The sequence below is a fragment of the Symsagittifera roscoffensis genome, chromosome 6 (assembly GCF_963678635.1).
Source record: "Symsagittifera roscoffensis chromosome 6, txSymRosc1.1, whole genome shotgun sequence".
Lineage (NCBI taxonomy): Eukaryota > Metazoa > Xenacoelomorpha > Acoela > Convolutidae > Symsagittifera > Symsagittifera roscoffensis.
This window is the reverse complement of record NC_087067.1, coordinates 2,953,934-2,975,332: the sequence shown is the minus strand read 5'-3', so window position 1 is coordinate 2,975,332 and position 21,399 is coordinate 2,953,934. Positions and strand designations below refer to the sequence as shown.

The window sequence follows — 21,399 nt, the reverse complement described above, 5'->3', positions numbered from 1 at the left end:
TGCAAAATGAAATACCACTCCCATATTATCTTCAACAACACGAATTAACAAGAAATCAACTTTCAAATTTTTCTCAAATGCCAAATGCAGCAGAATCATTACAAATGACAATGAATCCATACCTTATGGGTGGATAATCAATAACATCAAATAAACCTTTAATGGTATTCACAGGAACAGACCCTGAATATTCTGTAGAAGACTATTTAAATGCAGTAACAGCAAATTTGATTTTAAATATAGGACCTGAACCAATTAATACGCCACTACATCAAAACTGGATACATCGACGCACAGCGTTGATACAAACAACTTTAGACGGCGCAGCCCAAAAATGGTTTTCAGTATTGCCTCTAGAAATAAAATCAAATTGGAAGAGATTTACACAAGAATTTTCAAAAATGTTTGACTCCGAAAGAAACAAACGACAACAAAGAGTTTTATGTAATGAAATTCGCAGATTACCAAATGAAACCATCAAACAATTAGCAGTACGCATCGAAACACTAGTTCGAAAAGCATATTCATTAAATACACACGACTATAAAAACACAAAAATGACAGAAATCTTAATGATGACCTTAACACCTCAATTAAGGAAAATAGCAATAAAAAAGAGAGCATCCCATCCCTCCTCAAGTCGAGAGCCCGATTTAGATTTCCGAAAATTAGTAGACAAACTAGAACAAGCAGAAATCACAATGAAACTCGAAGAAACAGAAAATCTGAAATTACAATACGTTAACCGAATCGAAACAAATACCACAAGTATCAACAATATACAGGAATCAGATACAGACCTCGTTGAAAAAATCACTGAAATACTCAATATTTACGAAAAACACCCAAACTTTAAAGGCAAACCATCTTTCAAAAAATGGTGTAATTATTGCCGACGATACGGACATAGTATTTCTGAATGTAGACAAAAACAGCAAGACAATCAAAATAAACCTCAAAAATATAAAGAACCAAATAAATCATTCTATCAATACATGAAGAAAGATCAAAACCTACCAAACAAAAATGTATACAGCAACAACAGTTCAGGAAAACCACTACCGATCAATACCAACTACACTAGAAATCAATCACCACATAACTCAAGTTATAGAGGAAGATCGCCAGAACGAAGAAATACACAAAATTCGTCACAAAATCACTACAATAGACAAAATAGTAGAAATAACTACTCCAGATCAAATTCAAATACAACACGATTTGTTTCTAGATCTAATTCCCAATCAAGAAATAATTACTATCCAAACAACCAATCACGAAATTCATCATACAATAGAAATAGAAACTACTCCAATAATCGGAATAGAAGTTATTCAAACAACCGAAACCAGAATTACCCGAACAATCGATCAAGGAATAACTCATATAATAGATCAAACTATAACAGACCAAACAATAATTACCAAAACAGATCAAGAAATAATTCACAAAATCGACATTCAAGTTATAATAATCGTTATAGAAATTATTCCCAATCACCACACAGGAATAATAACCATTATAATAATTCTAATAATCGCCACAGAAGTAGTACACCTAAACATCAAAGAAATATTAATCAAGTACAATCAAACCCAGAAACAACATCAGACCCTCCAGGTATTGATGACACAGGAAATAACGAACTACAACTGAATCAAATAAACTGTGAATCATCAGAATCAGAAAGTGATACAGAAAACACTATCTCCATAAATATGATAGCAGTTGAAAATGATTACGAACCTATTATATATGAACAACCTTTTTCATCACATATATATGAAAATCAATTAGAACTCCTTCACAATTATTATATTGAACCCATCCATTCTACACAAACAACACAAGAAACAAACGAAATTAACACTACAAATAAATCCAATGAAAATGAAAAGACAAAATGCTTCAATACAAATCACATCTATCAAAACATACAAAAAGAACAACCCAAAGAAAAAATTTGGACAATACCATTTATTTTAGAAAGTCCAAGAAGCAAAGAATTTCAACCACCAGATCTTGAAATTGATTTTTTAATTGATTCAGGAGCAGAATCAAATATAATAAACATTCCCACATGGAATGAAATAAAAACCTTACACCCAAAGCTAACACCTCTTGAAAACTCCAGTAAACTAGCAACAGCACAAGGATCAACATTGGTAAACTATGGAAAAATTCAATTATTTCTTCTCCCCACAAGAACAATGGAGCAAAATAAAATTTTAACTAAACCATTTAAACAAATATTCCATATCACTGATATTAAACACAATATCATTGGAATACCATTTATCTCTAAATATATACCAACAATCAACATATTAAACAGTAAAATACTAATCAAAGATAAATACACAAAAACAAAAGACACATCCCTAACATTTTTCCAAAGATTAAACAAACAACCACCATTCTTTTCAAAATTTTATCCAATATATAACCAACAAAGAAAACACCTGAAACCACTATCAGGAAACATATATAATTTTTCAATAAAACAAGTTCACCAATATGATAAAAAACAAAACAAACAACACCTCTATATGTCAGACTTTGAATTCAAACCTATCCATAAGTTTTTCAAAATCACAATCTCATCCATAAAATATTTGAAAAACTCGAATTCAGATATTATTTCTCTACATGTATACAACAATACACCCTATCAAGTAACATTACCTTTAGGACTTTTAGGCTATTGCGAAACCAACGCTACGATATCGCGTAAATAATATACTCCAATTATTAGATATTTGTCATTCCACAATTCTTAATGAAGAAATATCCATAAATAATATAATAAGTAACGAAAAAAGAAATACGGATTATTTCACAAAAACCCCATATTTCAAACCTACATTCAACATAAGTAACTACGCAGAAAATCAACAGAAATTTTTAACAATGTTTAATTTCCAACATTCACAAATAACACAAGACGAATTTGATAAATTAGCCAAACAGCTAATCAAATATTCATCAGTCTATGCAACATCCAAATTTGATGTTGGCAAAATCAGCTCATCACTACATCTCCCATTAAAACCAGATGCAGTTTTCAAAAAACAAAGAGCAAGTAAAGTACCAATTCACTTACACGATAAAGTGAACAGATTACTCGACATTTTAGAACAATACAACATTATATCACCAGTAAATAAAGAAGAACAACCAAAAGGTAACACATTTATCAACCCTGTTATAATTCTAGCCAAAGGAGAATCATTAAAAATCGTTCTCGACGCTAGATACCTCAACTCACTCATAGATGAATCAAAGTGTAATTGGCCTATTGAACCAATACAAGTTATTTTAACAAAAATAAACGGAAAATACTTTACAACCGCAGATATGAATAGTGCATACAATCAAATGCCATTAGATGAACAATCGCGACGTTTAACACAATTTGTTATTGGAAACCAACAGTATGAATTCAACCGCTTATTCTATGGAATATCCATAGGACCATCAGCATTTTCAGCTTTTATGAGCAAAATTTTTCGACCACTAATACTAAAAAAAAACGCAATCACCTATTTAGACGATGTTTTTATGCAATCACAGACTAAAGAAGAAATGTTCAATGTTTTAGAACAATATCACCAAATACTTCAGAACAAAAATCTGAAGGCCGCCCCCGATAAATCACACTTCTTTTTAACACGAGTAAAATTCTTAGGACATAATATAGAAAGAAGAACAATCACCCCATTAAAATCACGCATTGACGCTTTTCAGAAACTCCAACCACCGACAAATAAAAAGAAAATCCAAGAATTCCTTGGAATGCTAAACTTTTTAAGCAAATATGTTTATAAAATGCAATTATATCTAAGACCATTCTATAATATACTTAGACAGCAAAACAATTTTGAATGGAATACAGAACATCAAGCACGATTTGAAGAAATTAAAAAACTTCTAACTGAACAAATTTCGAATACAATTCCAGATCCAAATCAACCATTCTACGCAATGTGCGATGCTTCGAACTTTGGCATCGGCGCAGCGTTGTTACAATCACATAATGGTACAAACAAAATGAACCTTATATCAGCAAATTCTCGATTATTCACTCAAGCAGAGCTAAGACTCTCAACCCTAATGAGAGAATGTACAGCCATAATCTATACACTTACAGAATATGAATTTCTGATACTTGGATCAAAACATCCAACAGTTCTATTAACAGATCACAAACCAATCATTTTTCTCTTCACACAAAAATCCAACCCAAATCACCGAGTTTACAGATTTCAATTAATTCTAATGAAATTTCCAATTTTACATATAGTTTGGACAGCAGGAAAAAATCTTGCATTACCAGACACATTAAGTCGAAATACACCACCTGAATTACTTACACGTAAAACTACAGTTGAAATACCTAAAAATATAAAATTCTATCTTGCAAAAAACGAAACATCACCCCGACTAGAATGCAAAAATGCAGTAAAAACTGACGTTGAACAATCACAGATAAATAATCTACAACACTAGATTGTCAAAATAACGACTACGAAGTTGATCTACTTGGAACATCAACTTTTAAACCAATTCCATACTCACAATGGATAAAAAATAACACCCAACAAAAAAGAGTAAAACAACACTCGCATAAAAAAGACCTTTTTCCACTAATTGAAAAAGAAAACCTAACTGATAAAATAAATTTATTAGGACCACAAACAAACGATTCAAAATACACAATAAATCAAGTTTTTGACCTCCATAACCCACTTGATACAATACCCTTATCTAAATCAGAAATAGAAAACATTTTTCTCCCCCCAACAGAAACAATTACAATTTCAACATTGAAACAATACCAAAATCTTGACCCAGTAATTAGACAACTAAAATCATGGCACAAATATAAAACTAAACCCGTCAAGGCAGATACAACTATTTTAGGAAATAAAACACTCCTCCGATATTTTCGAAAATTTAATAGTACAACAATTAATTAAAACACAGACCTTCTAGAATACAAATTAAATGAATCTACAGTTCCTTGTCTCCCTTTAAGAATGATTCTCATAGCTTTTAATATTTCACATACACAAAATATTAAAGGACACTCTGGATCAGAGAAAACATATTCAAATTTTATACAAAACTCTTATTTCCCAAATGCACCAATTTGGATAAAAGTACTATGCAATGACTGTATAGTATGCCAACTAAATAAACCTTACCCAAATCAAAAACAAATAGGACAAAAACAAGATTTTAAAGGACAAAGTTTGTACTTTAACCACCGTATCTCCTTTGATACAAAAGGACCAATTTCACCCTCATCCGAAGGAAACTCCTACATTATGGTAATTGTTGACGCATTTACACATTATGTAGCACTTAACCCAGTACCACATTGTAACGCTTATTACGCTTACACAACGCTTTATGAACACTGGATAGCCAAATTTGGACTACCAGAAATTCTAGTTACAGATAACGGTACAGAATTCATAAATAATGAAATTATCACGCTATGTCATCTATATAACATCAAACACAAACCACGTACATCTCACGCACCTTGGACAAACGGCTTAGTCGAAGGTATGAACCGTTCACTACAAGAATATCTTAGATGTATCATCAATGGAAATGATACAAGATATACTGAATGGTCAGCAGATGTAAAATTATTTCCCCTAGCATATAATTCACAAATCACGACAACTCTAGGAATGTCACCATATGAAATGGTTTTTAACCAAAAGCCACGCAAACCAATAATGTTTACCGCAAACTCTCATAAAAACGCACAAGGTTATTGTCAACCAAATAAAGACTCAATTTGTTATAACCTACCTTTACATACACACGATGAAGATCATTTTCATCACCCACAAATTCTTAAATTAGCCTCCGGTACATACACCGAATGGATTTTAAACAGAGATAAAAAACACAATGAAATTTACCAAAAAGTAACAAAAAAGTTGTTACAAAGGCAAAACATTAATGAACAAATAAATTCACGATTTACACCAGCCTCCGATTTAAAAATTGGAACATTTGTATTAATACCCAATTTTAATACTCAAAAAAGAATTTCTAAAAAATTACAACCCCTTGGTAAAGGACCATACCAAATAATTGCAAAACCCACTGATGTCACATATAAAATCACCGACTCAGACAAAAAAGAAATCGTTCAACACCGAAATAACCTACTACCTTATTATCCAAAAGAATACGCACTCCGCGAACTAACTCAATTATATTCTTTTACAGGTTTAAAAGTTATTCAAAATAACCCACATACGGAAAATACAACAAAGGAACAAAAAGATTTTCACCTCAAAAACCAAATAACAAAATCAACCACCACAAAAAACAATACAAAAAATCTAGATCAAAATACATCTCAAAAAGAAAGAAAAAATAGAAAAATGACAGAACAAATAATACCCCAAGAACAAATCGACAAATCAGAAAATAGAGAGTCTTCACGACTTAGAAATCAACCACGTAAAAATTATAACTTATTCATCCCACAATCTAAAATATTAAAGAAAGTCGAATTTCAAAAACAACTTTAATCTTGTATTTCACAATCTTAGACCTTTGAAACATTTTGAATTTTCATTTTTCAAAATAACATGCTGACAAACACGCAGCGATTCTAGTTCATAATTAGCCAATAGGATTCATCCAATCCGTCACCTTCTCTAACTCTAACACAAACCAACTAGACGAACGATATTAAACTCCAGGCATATCTATAACTATAACTTTACGACCACCAGGTCAAAAATAAGCAAACCACTCCAACTTGACAACTAAAATAAATATCACCATAATATCATAACCCTCCCTTATCTAATAAACCAAAGATCAACAATATTTCCCCAACTCAGCCCTCAAATACCCCCCAAACAAATATGTTAATTTAGCCTAAAGTAAAAGAACGACCATTTTAATTAGCCTAAAGTATAAAAATCTCAAAAATACCCCAGATCATTTGACAAATGAAAATAAAGACAACGAAGACCTCCCGATCACCATAAAAATTGCCCCCAACAATTTTTCTCAAAACTCAACCCACTTGTCAAAAAACCAATAAATAATCCGACCACACTTGAAAATTGCCCCAAACAACAAAAAATATTCGATCAAGAAGTCATTTCGTAAATGCTCTTCTCTCAATCAGTCACTATAATTATCACAAACCTCAAACAATTTTTTACGATACTTAAAACTTTTGTAACATTTCTTTTTGATATCTTTGAATCTTTTGTAATAATCTTAATCATTTTTTGCAATTTTTTTTAAATTTTCTATTCCCTATTTGAACTATACCTCCAACTTTCAAAAGCTATTGACTATATCCACAGGTACGATTCACAAAACTTATCTAAATGATCCGAACCATTTTTAGTAGAACCGATATTTTTTTACTATTTGTAATTTTTATAACATTTCTATCATCCCTCATCTTGACAATATGCAAATGTATAAAAAAAGCAATCATCACATTCGCCCTAGCAACAATTCTCCTAATTCTTTTTTTAGAAGAATACCATAATAAACATAAACCTTTTCACTAAAAGAATAGACCAAAAAAGCTATCAAAAATTGCTACCCAACAATCACATAGTCAGTCTTCACCGACATCATCCCAAGAAAACCCGACACCACTTTCAACTACCCAAAACCCCCAAACATCTACACGAATTTCTTTTCAAGATAACCCATATACCTTTGAAGAACGACACGCTCGCTTATCAGAACCACTAGAACCAGTTCAACGACAAGCACCTCTAAGCGAACCAACATATAACTTATACCCAACACTACCACAAGAATTAAGTAGAATGAGAAATCCTAGTCAAAACCAAAATACAGTCGAAATAAATAGACAAATTATACATCCTCGACGAAACATAAATTTTCAAACTCCCCGAGTTCATTTTGATATACCTCAATCCCCATCACAAAACACTCCAGAAAACCCCATTGGTATATTACCAGAAACCCCTACGCTTCTTTCACAACGTAGCACCTCAAGCCTACCATCAGATTACTTAGGTTCAACACCAACATCTGAACAAATACGTGAAAATCCTTTTAACCCCCGAAACCAAGCATCACGACTACCATATTGGACAACACATTCATTCACACAAGGTGAACTAAATTTAGTAAATAATCCAATAGATATTTCTACGGATACAACAACATCCTCATCACTACCAGAAACATTATCACTACCATCAACACCATCAATAAGCCAGATTTCACCACCACCTTTTAACTTAAATTTCCCAGATAACCTCGACGCTAGATATCGGGAACAATCATCAACAAATATTCCTTTAAGACTAGACTGGAATACATTCACAGCACCTCCACCATTATTTGGACAACACCTAGAAAGTAACCGACTCCACAATTGGGCACTAAACAGACTACAGTATAGACAAGACATTCACGAAGACATTCATGCTCATAACATCCAAATACTCCAACAAAATAGTCTACAATTAAAATTTGAAATCACGGTTAAATTAAACAACATTACTCAACATCCCTATCCATTAAATCCACCAAATATAACAGCTCAATCCCTACCACCACCATTTATAACAACTGAAGTAATATACAAATACGACAGATATACCAAAAAGACAATTGGTTACATCACATTTTATAACCCATACTCAGGATTGTCATACACATGTATATTCTAACAATTTTAATTTTTCTCCAACTCCTTTTTCTAATAACCTCAAATGAAAACATAAACCCTTCCCCCCGCACAGGACCCCAAGATTTATTAGTAACACATTACGATTGTGAAGAAAACGAACAAAAAACACTACACAAATATGCAATAAATCAAGTATCACAATGCGAAACAGAACCACAAGCCATAGAAACTACAAATGTAATCACAACACTTTACTCAAAAGCCCGAGCAACAATAGTTATAGGATATAAATTCACAGCAACATTTTCTGAAAAGAAAGTACATTGTTCACAAGTCTCAAACGGAAATAAAAACCGACTTGACCATGAATCATTCTACCAGAGTAATATAGAACGACTTTTACATCTCAATCCCGAAGATTGTAAAAACGAGTTACTCAGACTAAATATCACAAGAAATAAAAACCCAGATAGAAAACTAGTATATTTCCAAGTTTTTGCAGATTCTGTACATCAAGCAGAACTTGAAAGATATCAAGGACATGTAAAATTAGATGAAAAATACCCATACAACGGCGCACACGGAAGATTAACTTATGATATACACGATAAACACTGGATACCACACATTGGTATAAATGACCCATCAAACTGCAAAGCAGACACAAAAAATAAAGGATATCAAGAAATCATGTTTTTTGATTGGAAAATACAACTCGAAAAAATACAACTCACACGAGATTTATCAGACAACACAATGATCTATCAAGGAATTCGATTACCTTGTAAAAACGATCAAGGCTATTGTGTTCCTACAACACGAATACAAGCAACAATTGTTTGGTTCCCCGAAGACACATGTACAACATTTCAAGTAGCAAAAATACACGCTCGTATGATAAAATTTCACGAAAAATATTTTATACAATCAATTCCATATGAACAAGTCCATCCATCACGAAAACTAAGTTCTAATTTTAGAAATATAGACAATATAGAAAATAAATTGACACGTTTTCAAATATATCAAGAAACAGAACTTGCATGTAAATACAGAAATCCACTTCACAAAACACAATACTCCGAGATATTAGTTGAATACGAAAAAGGATTCGACATGACCACTGGAAAAGTAAAAAATCGACCCATATGCAACAGGTCATCCTCTAAACGAAGGAACATCATACATACCAGTTCATTTTCAAAAAAATACAGGTCAACCTGGTGGACATTTAAAGCCCCAAGACGATCGAAGTACACGTTTACAAGAACTATCACTAATGAATAGTACATATTTCGGTAATATCCACTATGATATTCACTTAGATATGAAACTAGACTACACAATTAGCCGAATTTTTCAAGAAATGTCACTCTCCGAATTAGAAACACTACACCAACTATGCGAATTAGAAAGAACACAAATATTACAATCACTTGCACTAGCAGTATTAAAAATACCCTACGCAGCATATTTACTTTCAGGAAATAGATCAAATTTTTTAAACTACGAAGGAAACATTTTATGGTTTTATACTTGTACCAAAAAAGTATCACCACTATACGTTTTTGAAGACAAACGATGCTATAAAAGAATCCCTACCTTTTATAAGAATAAAGTACATTTCGTTGACACACTTTCAAGAAGAACCTATTTCTGGGATACCGCAGTCCCATGTGGATCAGAAAATAGCCACAATGTAGTACAACTAAACCCTGATGAAGATAAATATTACCTTCTCACCCCATATCCCACATTAATGCAATCACTCAAAAAATTTTCACCAGAAAGCATTCGCGCTATCGCTCGAAACCCAAATATAGACTTACAATCAATAGGAATATACTCAAAATCAGATATTCAACATCACATTAGAACACAACAATTCCAAGAATTATTAACACAAATGGACACAATACAAAGACAATCAATTGACCAAAACTTACGCAAACTTGCCGAAACCGCAGGATTTGCAGACATCTATACGCAAGACTATAGCGGATATTTTAAAGACATTAAAGATTATATATATCTAAACGGTGAAAAATACCGTCCCCAAGATATATCGCCTATCAATATTTTTAGCTTTGTTACACTCAAGAATGAAATTCTTGATTTTCTAGGATGGCCCTACTACATCTTAGAAAAATTGACTATTTTATACGCAATGTTTAACTTTATTGGATTTCTTTTTTCACTCTTAAAAGGAATCTATAACACATGTGCTATACACACACAAGTCAATAGACAAGCAAGTGTAGCACGCATACTATTTGCAGGATTTTTTGGAATTTTTTCTACATCAATAAACAAAATTCTTTTAGACGCACAAATAAAAGAATACAACACAAAAATAGCAACAAGACAGAACACATACGACGAAGAACATAACAATGTAGACACAACGCCAACAGCACCACAATTACCACCCCTACCACATAACCATCCATTATCCGTAGTCCCACGTAATTTTCGAAACTTAGCAATAACACATAATCCAAATTTTAGACCAACCATATCACAAAGTCCCATCCAACATATAATGACACACCACTCACAAGATGAAAATACCTATGAACAAATTATAGAACAACCCCATACCACCGCTTTTCAGTCTCAAAATAATAATTTTTTTAGCCCACGATGAGCCGACAACTTGGATCCCTACACCGTTCAAATTCTCATCCAACCAACCTCACTACTCCAATTACAATAATACCACTTTTTGCTTTCCCACCACCCGATTTCCCAACCAGTAATGTAACATCAGGCATGAATTCCGATACTAATTCACACATCTCAGTTTTATACTCCACATCACAACTCAATAACCCGAATATTGAAACCCCCGATGAATTTGCCGACTCTGAACCATCTCCATCCAATAATTTTCACACCAATCCCTTAAATTTTTCCCAACCCCCTTTTCAACCAATGATACCAAATAACCCTGTCCCCACCAATTCTACACCCTCTTATGCTTCCCAAGTCACTCCAACCTATTCTTCATATCATTCAGACCGATCATCCAATTCTCCAGATACCCCCAAATCTCCCCAGAACTAAATAATTTTATTACATTACAACAACAACCCTACCACCTTGACACCCCCACCATAAACCAAATTTCATCAACAATAGATTCATCCAACCCTCCTACCCCTACACCCTCTTCAAATTATACCGAATCATTAGCACCATCATCCACATCTACTGAATCTTCAATCAGCACTAATAGAGCTTACCGCACTTTTAAAAGAAAGTTCCCCAATCATCCTTTCCCAGCAAAACCAGGAACAGCCCGTGAATATATAAATCACCCAAATCACACTAATACAAAAGAATTTTTAGCTATCACCTTACCCTCATTTCCACAATACACCTTAAACACCCCTCACAACACTAACGAAACACGTAACTTTGACGAACACGTTTTAATGCCTACCCTTCCTTGGACCTCATATTATCATTTTACTAATCCCCTTTGCTTACCTTTATCTAACACTCACATCGATATAGAACGAAATAAGGACATGCTACATCGACTCACTACACCACTAACACCTAGACAATTTACTTACATAGGATATAAAAAATCATTAAAAACATACACTGCACCCCGAGCTAACGAATATACGCTAGAATATTACGATCATAACATCATCAGAACTAACCAAGATCAATTCTTAGACGACGACCGCTTCGCTAACCCACAAATCACAGAAAAATTTTTCATTAAAACACCATATGTATTTACACTCAATATATTTGATCGCAAATTTGACCACATCATCTCAGAAGCACTAACAGACACGCAAGCCTACGAAAGTTTTAAAGAACGCTTCCAAATATTTTCACTAACCTTTCATTTCCTTGCACCACATGAAAGAGATCTGCACTGCTCACACGATATTATTTTGCGCACTAAACAAACTCACACATATACATATTATCGTTTTATCCAAAATCACTTCGACCTACACACTCCCTCCAGACAACCACACCACCGTTTTCAATTCATCAATTCCAAATACACCTCACCATTCTTTCTTAACTTCACATATTGCATTAAAGATACTAACCTTCATGGTATTCTTCGAAATTATGATCCCATAACCCAAATGTCTATTTTTTGTCCCATCACCAAGACCTTCAACGCAGAAGAATCCCGACCCTTCCTTCTCCCACACGAATTTGTTCAACCCATAGAAATCCCCATTTTATAATTCATCCACAACACTAAATTCAATCACAAATTATATAATCTAATCCAAAACACACCTTATGAGTTTGCAGTTGGCACTGAAGAACTAACCACCATTAAAGCACTTCAATTGCTTTGGCCACTGCTTCAAACTAAAAATATCATCCGCATCTTAGCTAAATTACTAACAACTTCAGATCTCATCCACGACATCTTCCCCCACGGTTTCTTCCCCGACAACTAACAGGTAAACATGAATTATACATATTATTAACTAATTAAATTAAAATTAGAAACTAACCATTCATAATTCATGTCTTCTTTAGAATTTTAGCCTTCATCCAACGATCATCTGAAAAATTCACAAAAGAAAATAAAAATTGAAAACTTCTTCAAACTATTTAAAACTCTATTAATTTTTTGCACCAAACAAATCACTAAAAATAATACCAATGCAGTAATTTAATTAAAAATTTTTTTTCCAAATGCAGTAAAATCTAATAATGATGAAAATTTGTAACTTAATTTTCCCCAACAACTAGCAGTAAATTTGCATTTCTATGTAATAAATTGATAAAACGAAAATGCAGTACTAACCTTTTGATATTTCCTTTCATTCGCACAAAGATTCTATCCACACTCGCACAGCTCGCCCACGAAGAATTGTTTAAAATAATGAATTTCAGTTTCAAGCTTTCACACTCAACAACTCTAACACATGATAACAAGTTTCAAACTTTCCTTTAACCCGGTTGGAAAGGAATTATATACTAAACAACACTAACCAACGCAGCTTACTAAACACCACAAATCATAGAATAACAGCATGACTAAGAAAAGGAAACCAACGGTACCCAAACCGGATTAACCCAGTTTAAAACTGGATAATTTATTGTTTTGAAGACTATTATAAAGTCTAAGAAAGAAATAATAAAACACAAAAAAGTCGAAAAACAAACCCATACCAAAAACAATTTGATTTTTGAAAAAAGGACACAACCAACAAAACATAAGAAAAACCACAACAAACCCAACACAAAACGTTGTCACATAACAGGACCTCTCACAAAAACCGCATGCAATCATACTCCCACTCCTGGCCTAACCCACCAGAAGAGGACGTCCTGAGCATGCTCTATAGCCGGCCTAACCCACCGTGCTACATCCACGCTTTGTGACCACACTCCTATTTTTAATAAGAGCTACTCAAGGGTGAGTAACTCTTCAAAATAACTGAACTAAAACAAAAAGCTTTTGTGAAAACAACTAACCAAAATCATAACTAAAACATTAAACTAATAAAAATTTTATAAAATGTAAATTATATCTTGCAGTATATAGATCAGCATACAACACCAAAGACGAACATCCAAAGACAAAATGACCCCACTACACTCGAAAAAGAATGGCCAACCACAATCAATATGCCGCCCACAATCACAACTCAAAGGATTTAGAGTACGACTTGACTTCGCAGAAAAGGACTTCATTGAACTAGAACAATGACCACCTCGATGTTCAAGTATACGTACAGATCCGAGTAACCAGGCATCCCCTCCACACACAATCTCCACGCCATTCCCAGACAAGGTCAAACACAAAAGAAGTTCTCTACATGAAACGGAAAAACCTGTCATAGCCAACCATTCTGAAATCAGATTTGAGTTTGTTGCGAAAACCCAGTCATTGTCTTGAGAAGACACAACGATTGAATCTGGGACTTCTCTAATAAGAAAACCCAGAAGAAATAAGATGTTCGCCAAATACCAACGTCCATCATCCATCCTTTGAATTGCAGAAAGACTATTCTAAAAAACTCTGTAAAACCCGGATGGGTGGAACCTGATCTAAACTACATTTTATGATTGGATAAATTAGATATTTTACCACTGTAAAGTATTTAATATTAACCAATCATGATCCATCTAACTAACAACCCACTTATTTGTTAGTGCTGAAATTACTTGTAATTTCAGCACCAGAGAGATTTGAATTTAACTTAGAAATTAGTTGACTCTCCAAGAAGACTTCAGCAGCCGCAATAAACCAGTATACCCTAGATCTATTGAGCCTAGCAGAGACTAGTTAAACAACCTGAGACTAGATAGTATAAGAGTAAGATTAGGATCGGTATTAGACTAAGAAGTTGCACGAATCTATCCGGCCGAAAATAAGATAGCGTGACGAGCAGACGGTGTACCCTATCCGAAATTACTCTATGAGTTATACACTTCGGTTATAACTCAATGTGTGCCTTTTTTGAAGATTTTAAGGCCATTATTTTGTTTTCGTTGTAATTTTCCTCCTCAAATATAGCTGTTAGAGGCGGCAAAGGTATTATAATGCTTTGATTCAGGGGCAGATCTAGGATTTTCTCGAGAGGGGGGGGGGGGGGGGGGGGAGGAGGAGTCCTTTTTTAGGCCGACCAAATTTTCCGGGCACTCCAGAACAGTCCATAAAAACTTCTTTGGACATCTTTTAAGCGACGTAGGCAATATTTTGAAGAAAAAAAACAGGCAAAAATGAAGTTTATGGCAACTTGGTGGAAGGTTTTCACCAAACAATTGCGTTCAGTCCCATTCAAAAATAGTATAAAATAGCACCGAAGTCAACTCTAGAAAAACTTCAGAGTCGGTATGCCGAAAACTGATGTGGAAAAATATTTTGATTGGTGAGAGGGTCGAATTCCTGAAAGGAGGCGTCCGTCCTCCCCAACCCCCAAATCCACCCCTGCTTTGATTTTTGATTTTCGGCTGAAAGAAACTTAGGTTAATAATTTCACAGGCGACAAAGGGGTTGGACTTCTGAAAGAAACGTGGAACCAGATCAAAACAAGTATTTATTTTATCCTATTATATTCTTGATGAACTGTCTGTGTAAAATACTTAGAACTAATTAATCATGATCCATAACTAACACTTACAAAAATTTGTACGGCTGAAACTATTTATAGTTTCAGCCAGAACAGAATCAACTTAACTTAGCAAACAGTTGTTCTTCTCCAGAACAGTTCTTGATATCTAGCCGCGCATATACCAATATACACTAGATCTGCTGAGACTAGAGATATGAAAGAAAGACTACCCGCACTAAGTAAAAAGAGAAATTAATAGATTATAAGGATTTTTATTGTCAGTCTTCATAAATTTCAAGAAGAATTGATTCTGATTGATTAAAAATGGATTAGAATGCTACTATCTTTAGAAACAAAAAAAAACATTATAATTGATTACAATCGATTATAATCAATTATTTAAAGAAAAAAAATCTTAAATTTTATTGAATTTTATCCATTTTAATGGATTATAATCCATTTTAAATAAATATAATGCATTATTTTTCAACAAACGTCATCGTTTCATTTTGTTTTGAATTGATGTTGGCTATGAAATTTTAGTTGGTATCATTGTTTTTCTTTTTTTTTAAATTCGATTTATTAAAACAATTTTTCGAAAATAAAAACTTAAAATAGTACAACCTTAAAAAAACGCTTTTAAATGCAGAAACATGATAATAAACGTCTTGCCGTTATTGTTAACTAGGTTGAGTCAACGTCTGTCCAGGGTAGCGGCCATTTAGCCGATGGAATTTAGGCCGAAAATAAATATAATAAGTCAGGCCGATAATCATAATAATCAGTGGCCCCCACATATTATTATGATTATTATTTTTTATTCCTGGCGAGTCGATTATTCCTCCCAAGTCGATTAGAGTTCTTGGTCAATTACTTTTACTCTGGGATACCTTGGTCTCTTTCTTGGGCCTTTTACTGGGCCTTCTAGCTGCTCGGGAATTTTATTTCAGTTTCAATGGTCCGCAGTGGCAGTTTCAATGGTAAATGGTGTTCACGAAAAGAGAAGACTTTTTAAAATCACTGTATTTGAGTTTAACTTTCCTTGGGGGGATTGAACTATGCATTCTATAAAAATTTTAAAAAGTCTTTTTTGTTTATTGAAACCATATATTATTTTTTGCGGCCACTCCCGACCATAGTGTTTTTTGATCTATACAATAGTTTCAGCCAGAGAAGAATAAATTTAACTTAACAGTTGCTCTTCCTCGCTTCTAACCTCACAAGATTACCAGTATAGACTAGATCTATTGAGACTAGGAAATATAAGAGTAAGATTAGGATCTTTATTAGACCAAAAAGTTGCACGAATCTATCGGGCGAAAATAAGATAGCGTGACGAGCAGACGGTGTACCTTATCTGAAATTACTCAATGAGTGAGCCGACCCGGACCTAAACTCAAAAGGACTGAACTACAAACTGTTCAGCTCTTCATAGAAGAGCGCGGTTACAGAAAATCCCATAAATAGTTCTTTTTTTGATTAGCTAAGATTCCTGCGTGAAATGATTTCTCCTTTGTTGATGACAGGTGTGACCATGGATCAGATAGCGGATGAGTTGCGCCAAGCTTACAAGGCCAACAAAGAGATCCTGGATCACTTCAAAGAGGATTATGCTAAGAAGGAGAACCCTCTCTTCCAGGACTTCGTGGAGGAGCTGCTATTTGTGAAAAGAAATGTTGCCGGGGTCATTCCAGCAGACCAGGAGCAGTTCAATAGACTTCTGGATAGATTGTTTCAGTTAGTTAGAGATTCCTCAAATAATGAATTTGCTTTACAGGCAGCAGTTTGAAGATTCTTCAAAAGCCTCTACCCAGTTTTTTTCACATTTCAAAGCAAGTCCACGTTATTCATGATATACATTTTCTTAGCAAAAAAGACTTCAACCTAAAATTTTTTCAATTAGAAACTTGACCTTTTTATACAAATTTAACATTTAGAATGAAATCTACAAGATAGTAGTATAATATAGAGCCAGAATCCGTGTCTTTATTTTTGTGGAAATTATTTTAGACATTTTTTTTCGTCTTTTTAGAGTCTGAAAGATTTCAACTTAAAACTATTTCAACTAAAAATTTCACCTGCTTCTATACATATACAAAAAATTGCAGAATCAATTGTACAAATTGGTAGCATTGGTAGTTTCTAAATTGTCAATGATAATACTAGTTTCCGAGACAAAAAACCTTCAACTCTATTGGACTTCAACCAATCAAATCACTTTGATCAACTCAACTCTCACTTATTAGGTACCCTGTGACTTACTCCGAATACTGCTCTGTTCTCTCTCACCTACCCGTGAACAAGTTCGGATGGGGTCTCGACTCTTTCGCCAAACTCGACCTGGACAGCAACGGCAGCATATCGCCCAAAGAGGTCAGAAGCTCAACAGAACCCAATAAAAGATCACAGAAACCAACCAAAATTATGCTTTGCTTTTTTTGCAAAGTAATTCGACTTTTTCAGATTTAAACAGGGGTGCATCTAGGGTTTTCTCGAGGGGGGATTTTCGAGAGCTCTCCCAAATTCCATTTTGACCAAATGTTCTGCCCTGTAGGCAAACCTTGAAAAAGAACAGGCCAGAAAAAGGCGTATTTAGGCACTTTTTGGAAAAATTCGACCAAAAAATTGTGTTTTTTCGGCGCGCGCTCCCCCCTCAAAATTAGTATAGATTGGCGCCAAAAGCGCCCTTAGAAAAAATTTAGGGTCAGTCAGCCGAAAATGGGTATCTCAAAATAGTACGAATGGGGACCCTTTGGGTCGGCAGGGGGTCGAATCCCTGAGATTGTTTAAATCCGCTGGTGAATTTAAACACATTTCATTATTCGTGCAAAAAAAGCACAAGCAGCCTTTCAAATATCTTGTTTCCTTGAATATTACTCATCTGGTTCTTCAGACAAATCTCGTGAAAAATGGGAATACACCTGAAAGAAGGCTCGTGTGGCGTTTAGTGTAATATCGAAAAGTGTGATTTCATCAAAAATTGTGAACGAAATTGTGAAGGAAAAAGTGTGATTTCAAAAATTGGACTTTGCCTAAAACCTTAGTTGTTTCTCTACTAAAAAAAAGTAAGAAATTTTCAACTAACCAATTTTCCCAAAGAGATAAATTTCTCTCAAAAAGAACTAAAGAATCGCCGCTTCTGCGGAAACAATTATCGCGACCCCTTCTTTTAACGGAATTTTCATCTCAGATTTGATAGCGTTAATTATATGAAAACTCAAAAAGTTTCCAAAAAACGGTCGAAAGTCCTAAGAAACGTTCAAAAGACTTTTTAAAATCCATAGCAATTTTCTGAAAACAGCAGGTTACGGCCGCTAAAGCAGACAAGATTTCCAAAGCCGGGTTTTTAGATTGTGCACAACCTGAAAATTTGACCAGTGACTTTCGCGTAAAGTCAAAAAGCTTCCAATAAACTGTCAAATTTTCAAAACTTTGACTTGTTTGAAGGCCATAACTATTTTTTTCAGCAAAGTGGACATAGCTAATTAGAAATACCGGCTTTTAACAACCTGTTCATTTTATTCAACCCATAAAATCAGATTTGGCAGGATAGTTAGCGGAAAAAATCCAGAAAACGGTCAAAAATCAAAAATTTGACCATTCTTAGAATCGGAATTTTTTGTGTGAAGAAACTATGCAGTAACGGTATGCAGAAGGAATTCACGCAACCTGTAATTTTGATTCAACCAGAAATCTCAGTTTCGGGAGGGTAGTTTTCGAGAAAAGACAAAAACTATCAAAAAAACGGTCACAAAATCAAAATTTTTACTTTTCCGAGGGCCAACACATTTAGATAAACAATGGGCGTATTCGAATGAGCTTCCGGAAACCCTTTCTGAGAATTGAACCCAAAATCTCGGATATGGCGGGGTAGTTTTCGAGAATATTCAAAAAGATGAAAAAAAACGGTCAAAGAACCAAAATTTTGAAATTTCAGAGGGCGATAACTTCTTGAGTCAATTTTTTTGTTAGTGTCCGCTTATGCAGAAAAACTTCCCACTTCACATTATTTCGTTGAACCCAAATAATCCGATTTGAGAGTTTAGTTTTTGAGAACAGGCGAAAGCATTCACAAAACGGTCAAAAATCAAAGTTTGACTATTCCGAAGGCCATAACTTTATGTGCAAAAAAAATTGATATTTGGTCGCAGCCACTTATGCAGAGGTTTTTTCAAAACAATTCGATTCATTGAAACCTGAAACTCATATTTGAGTGGGTAATTTTTGAGAAAACAAAAAAAAAATCAAAAATGTGGGTAGTATAATCAGTCACACTTTTTCGAAGGCTGTAGACAAAAGGGTTAAGTAAAAAAAAACTATAAGGGAGGACGCATGCACACAGAGGAGTAAGTCTTATTTCAATTAAAACCACTTTTCTGTAATCAAATATTCATCAGTCTATGCAACATCCAAATTTGATGTTGGCAAAATCAGCTCATCACTACATCTCCCATTAAAACCAGATGCAGTTTTCAAAAAACAAAGAGCAAGTAAAGTACCAATTCACTTACACGATAAAGTGAACAGATTACTCGACATTTTAGAACAATACAACATTATATCACCAGTAAATAAAGAAGAACAACCAAAAGGTAACACATTTATCAACCCTGTTATAATTCTAGCCAAAGGAGAATCATTAAAAATCGTTCTCGACGCTAGATACCTCAACTCACTCATAGATGAATCAAAGTGTAATTGGCCTATTGAACCAATACAAGTTATTTTAACAAAAATAAACGGAAAATACTTTACAACCGCAGATATGAATAGTGCATACAATCAAATGCCATTAGATGAACAATCGCGACGTTTAACACAATTTGTTATTGGAAACCAACAGTATGAATTCAACCGCTTATTCTATGGAATATCCATAGGACCATCAGCATTTTCAGCTTTTATGAGCAAAATTTTTCGACCACTAATACTCAAAAAAAACGCAATCACCTATTTAGACGATGTTTTTATGCAATCACAGACTAAAGAAGAAATGTTCAATGTTTTAGAACAATATCACCAAATACTTCAGAACAAAAATCTGAAGGCCGCCCCCGATAAATCACACTTCTTTTTAACACGAGTAAAATTCTTAGGACATAATATAGAAAGAAGAACAATCACCCCATTAAAATCACGCATTGACGCTTTTCAGAAACTCCAACCACCGACAAATAAAAAGAAAATCCAAGAATTCCTTGGAATGCTAAACTTTTTAAGCAAATATGTTTATAAAATGCAATTATATCTAAGACCATTCTATAATATACTTAGACAGCAAAACAATTTTGAATGGAATACAGAACATCAAGCACGATTTGAAGAAATTAAAAAACTTCTAACTGAACAAATTTCGAATACAATTCCAGATCCAAATCAACCATTCTACGCAATGTGCGATGCTTCGAACTTTGGCATCGGCGCAGCGTTGTTACAATCACATAATGGTACAAACAAAATGAACCTTATATCAGCAAATTCTCGATTATTCACTCAAGCAGAGCTAAGACTCTCAACCCTAATGAGAGAATGTACAGCCATAATCTATACACTTACAGAATATGAATTTCTGATACTTGGATCAAAACATCCAACAGTTCTATTAACAGATCACAAACCAATCATTTTTCTCTTCACACAAAAATCCAACCCAAATCACCGAGTTTA

At 33.9% G+C, this 21,399-nt stretch overlaps 1 protein-coding gene across 1 annotated transcript in view; it reads left to right on the top strand.

Moving 5' to 3' along the window:
- Positions 1-19,217, top strand: part of LOC134848129 (uncharacterized) — a 29,223-nt gene extending 10,006 nt beyond the window's left edge. The window contains exons 5-7 of the mRNA XM_063865484.1: positions 17,259-17,469; positions 17,979-18,105; positions 19,200-19,217. Of these exons, the coding sequence (XP_063721554.1) occupies positions 17,259-17,469; positions 17,979-18,105; positions 19,200-19,217 (356 nt within the window). The remainder of the gene's footprint in view (positions 1-17,258; positions 17,470-17,978; positions 18,106-19,199) is intronic.
- Positions 19,218-21,399: the final 2,182 nt, after the last annotated feature.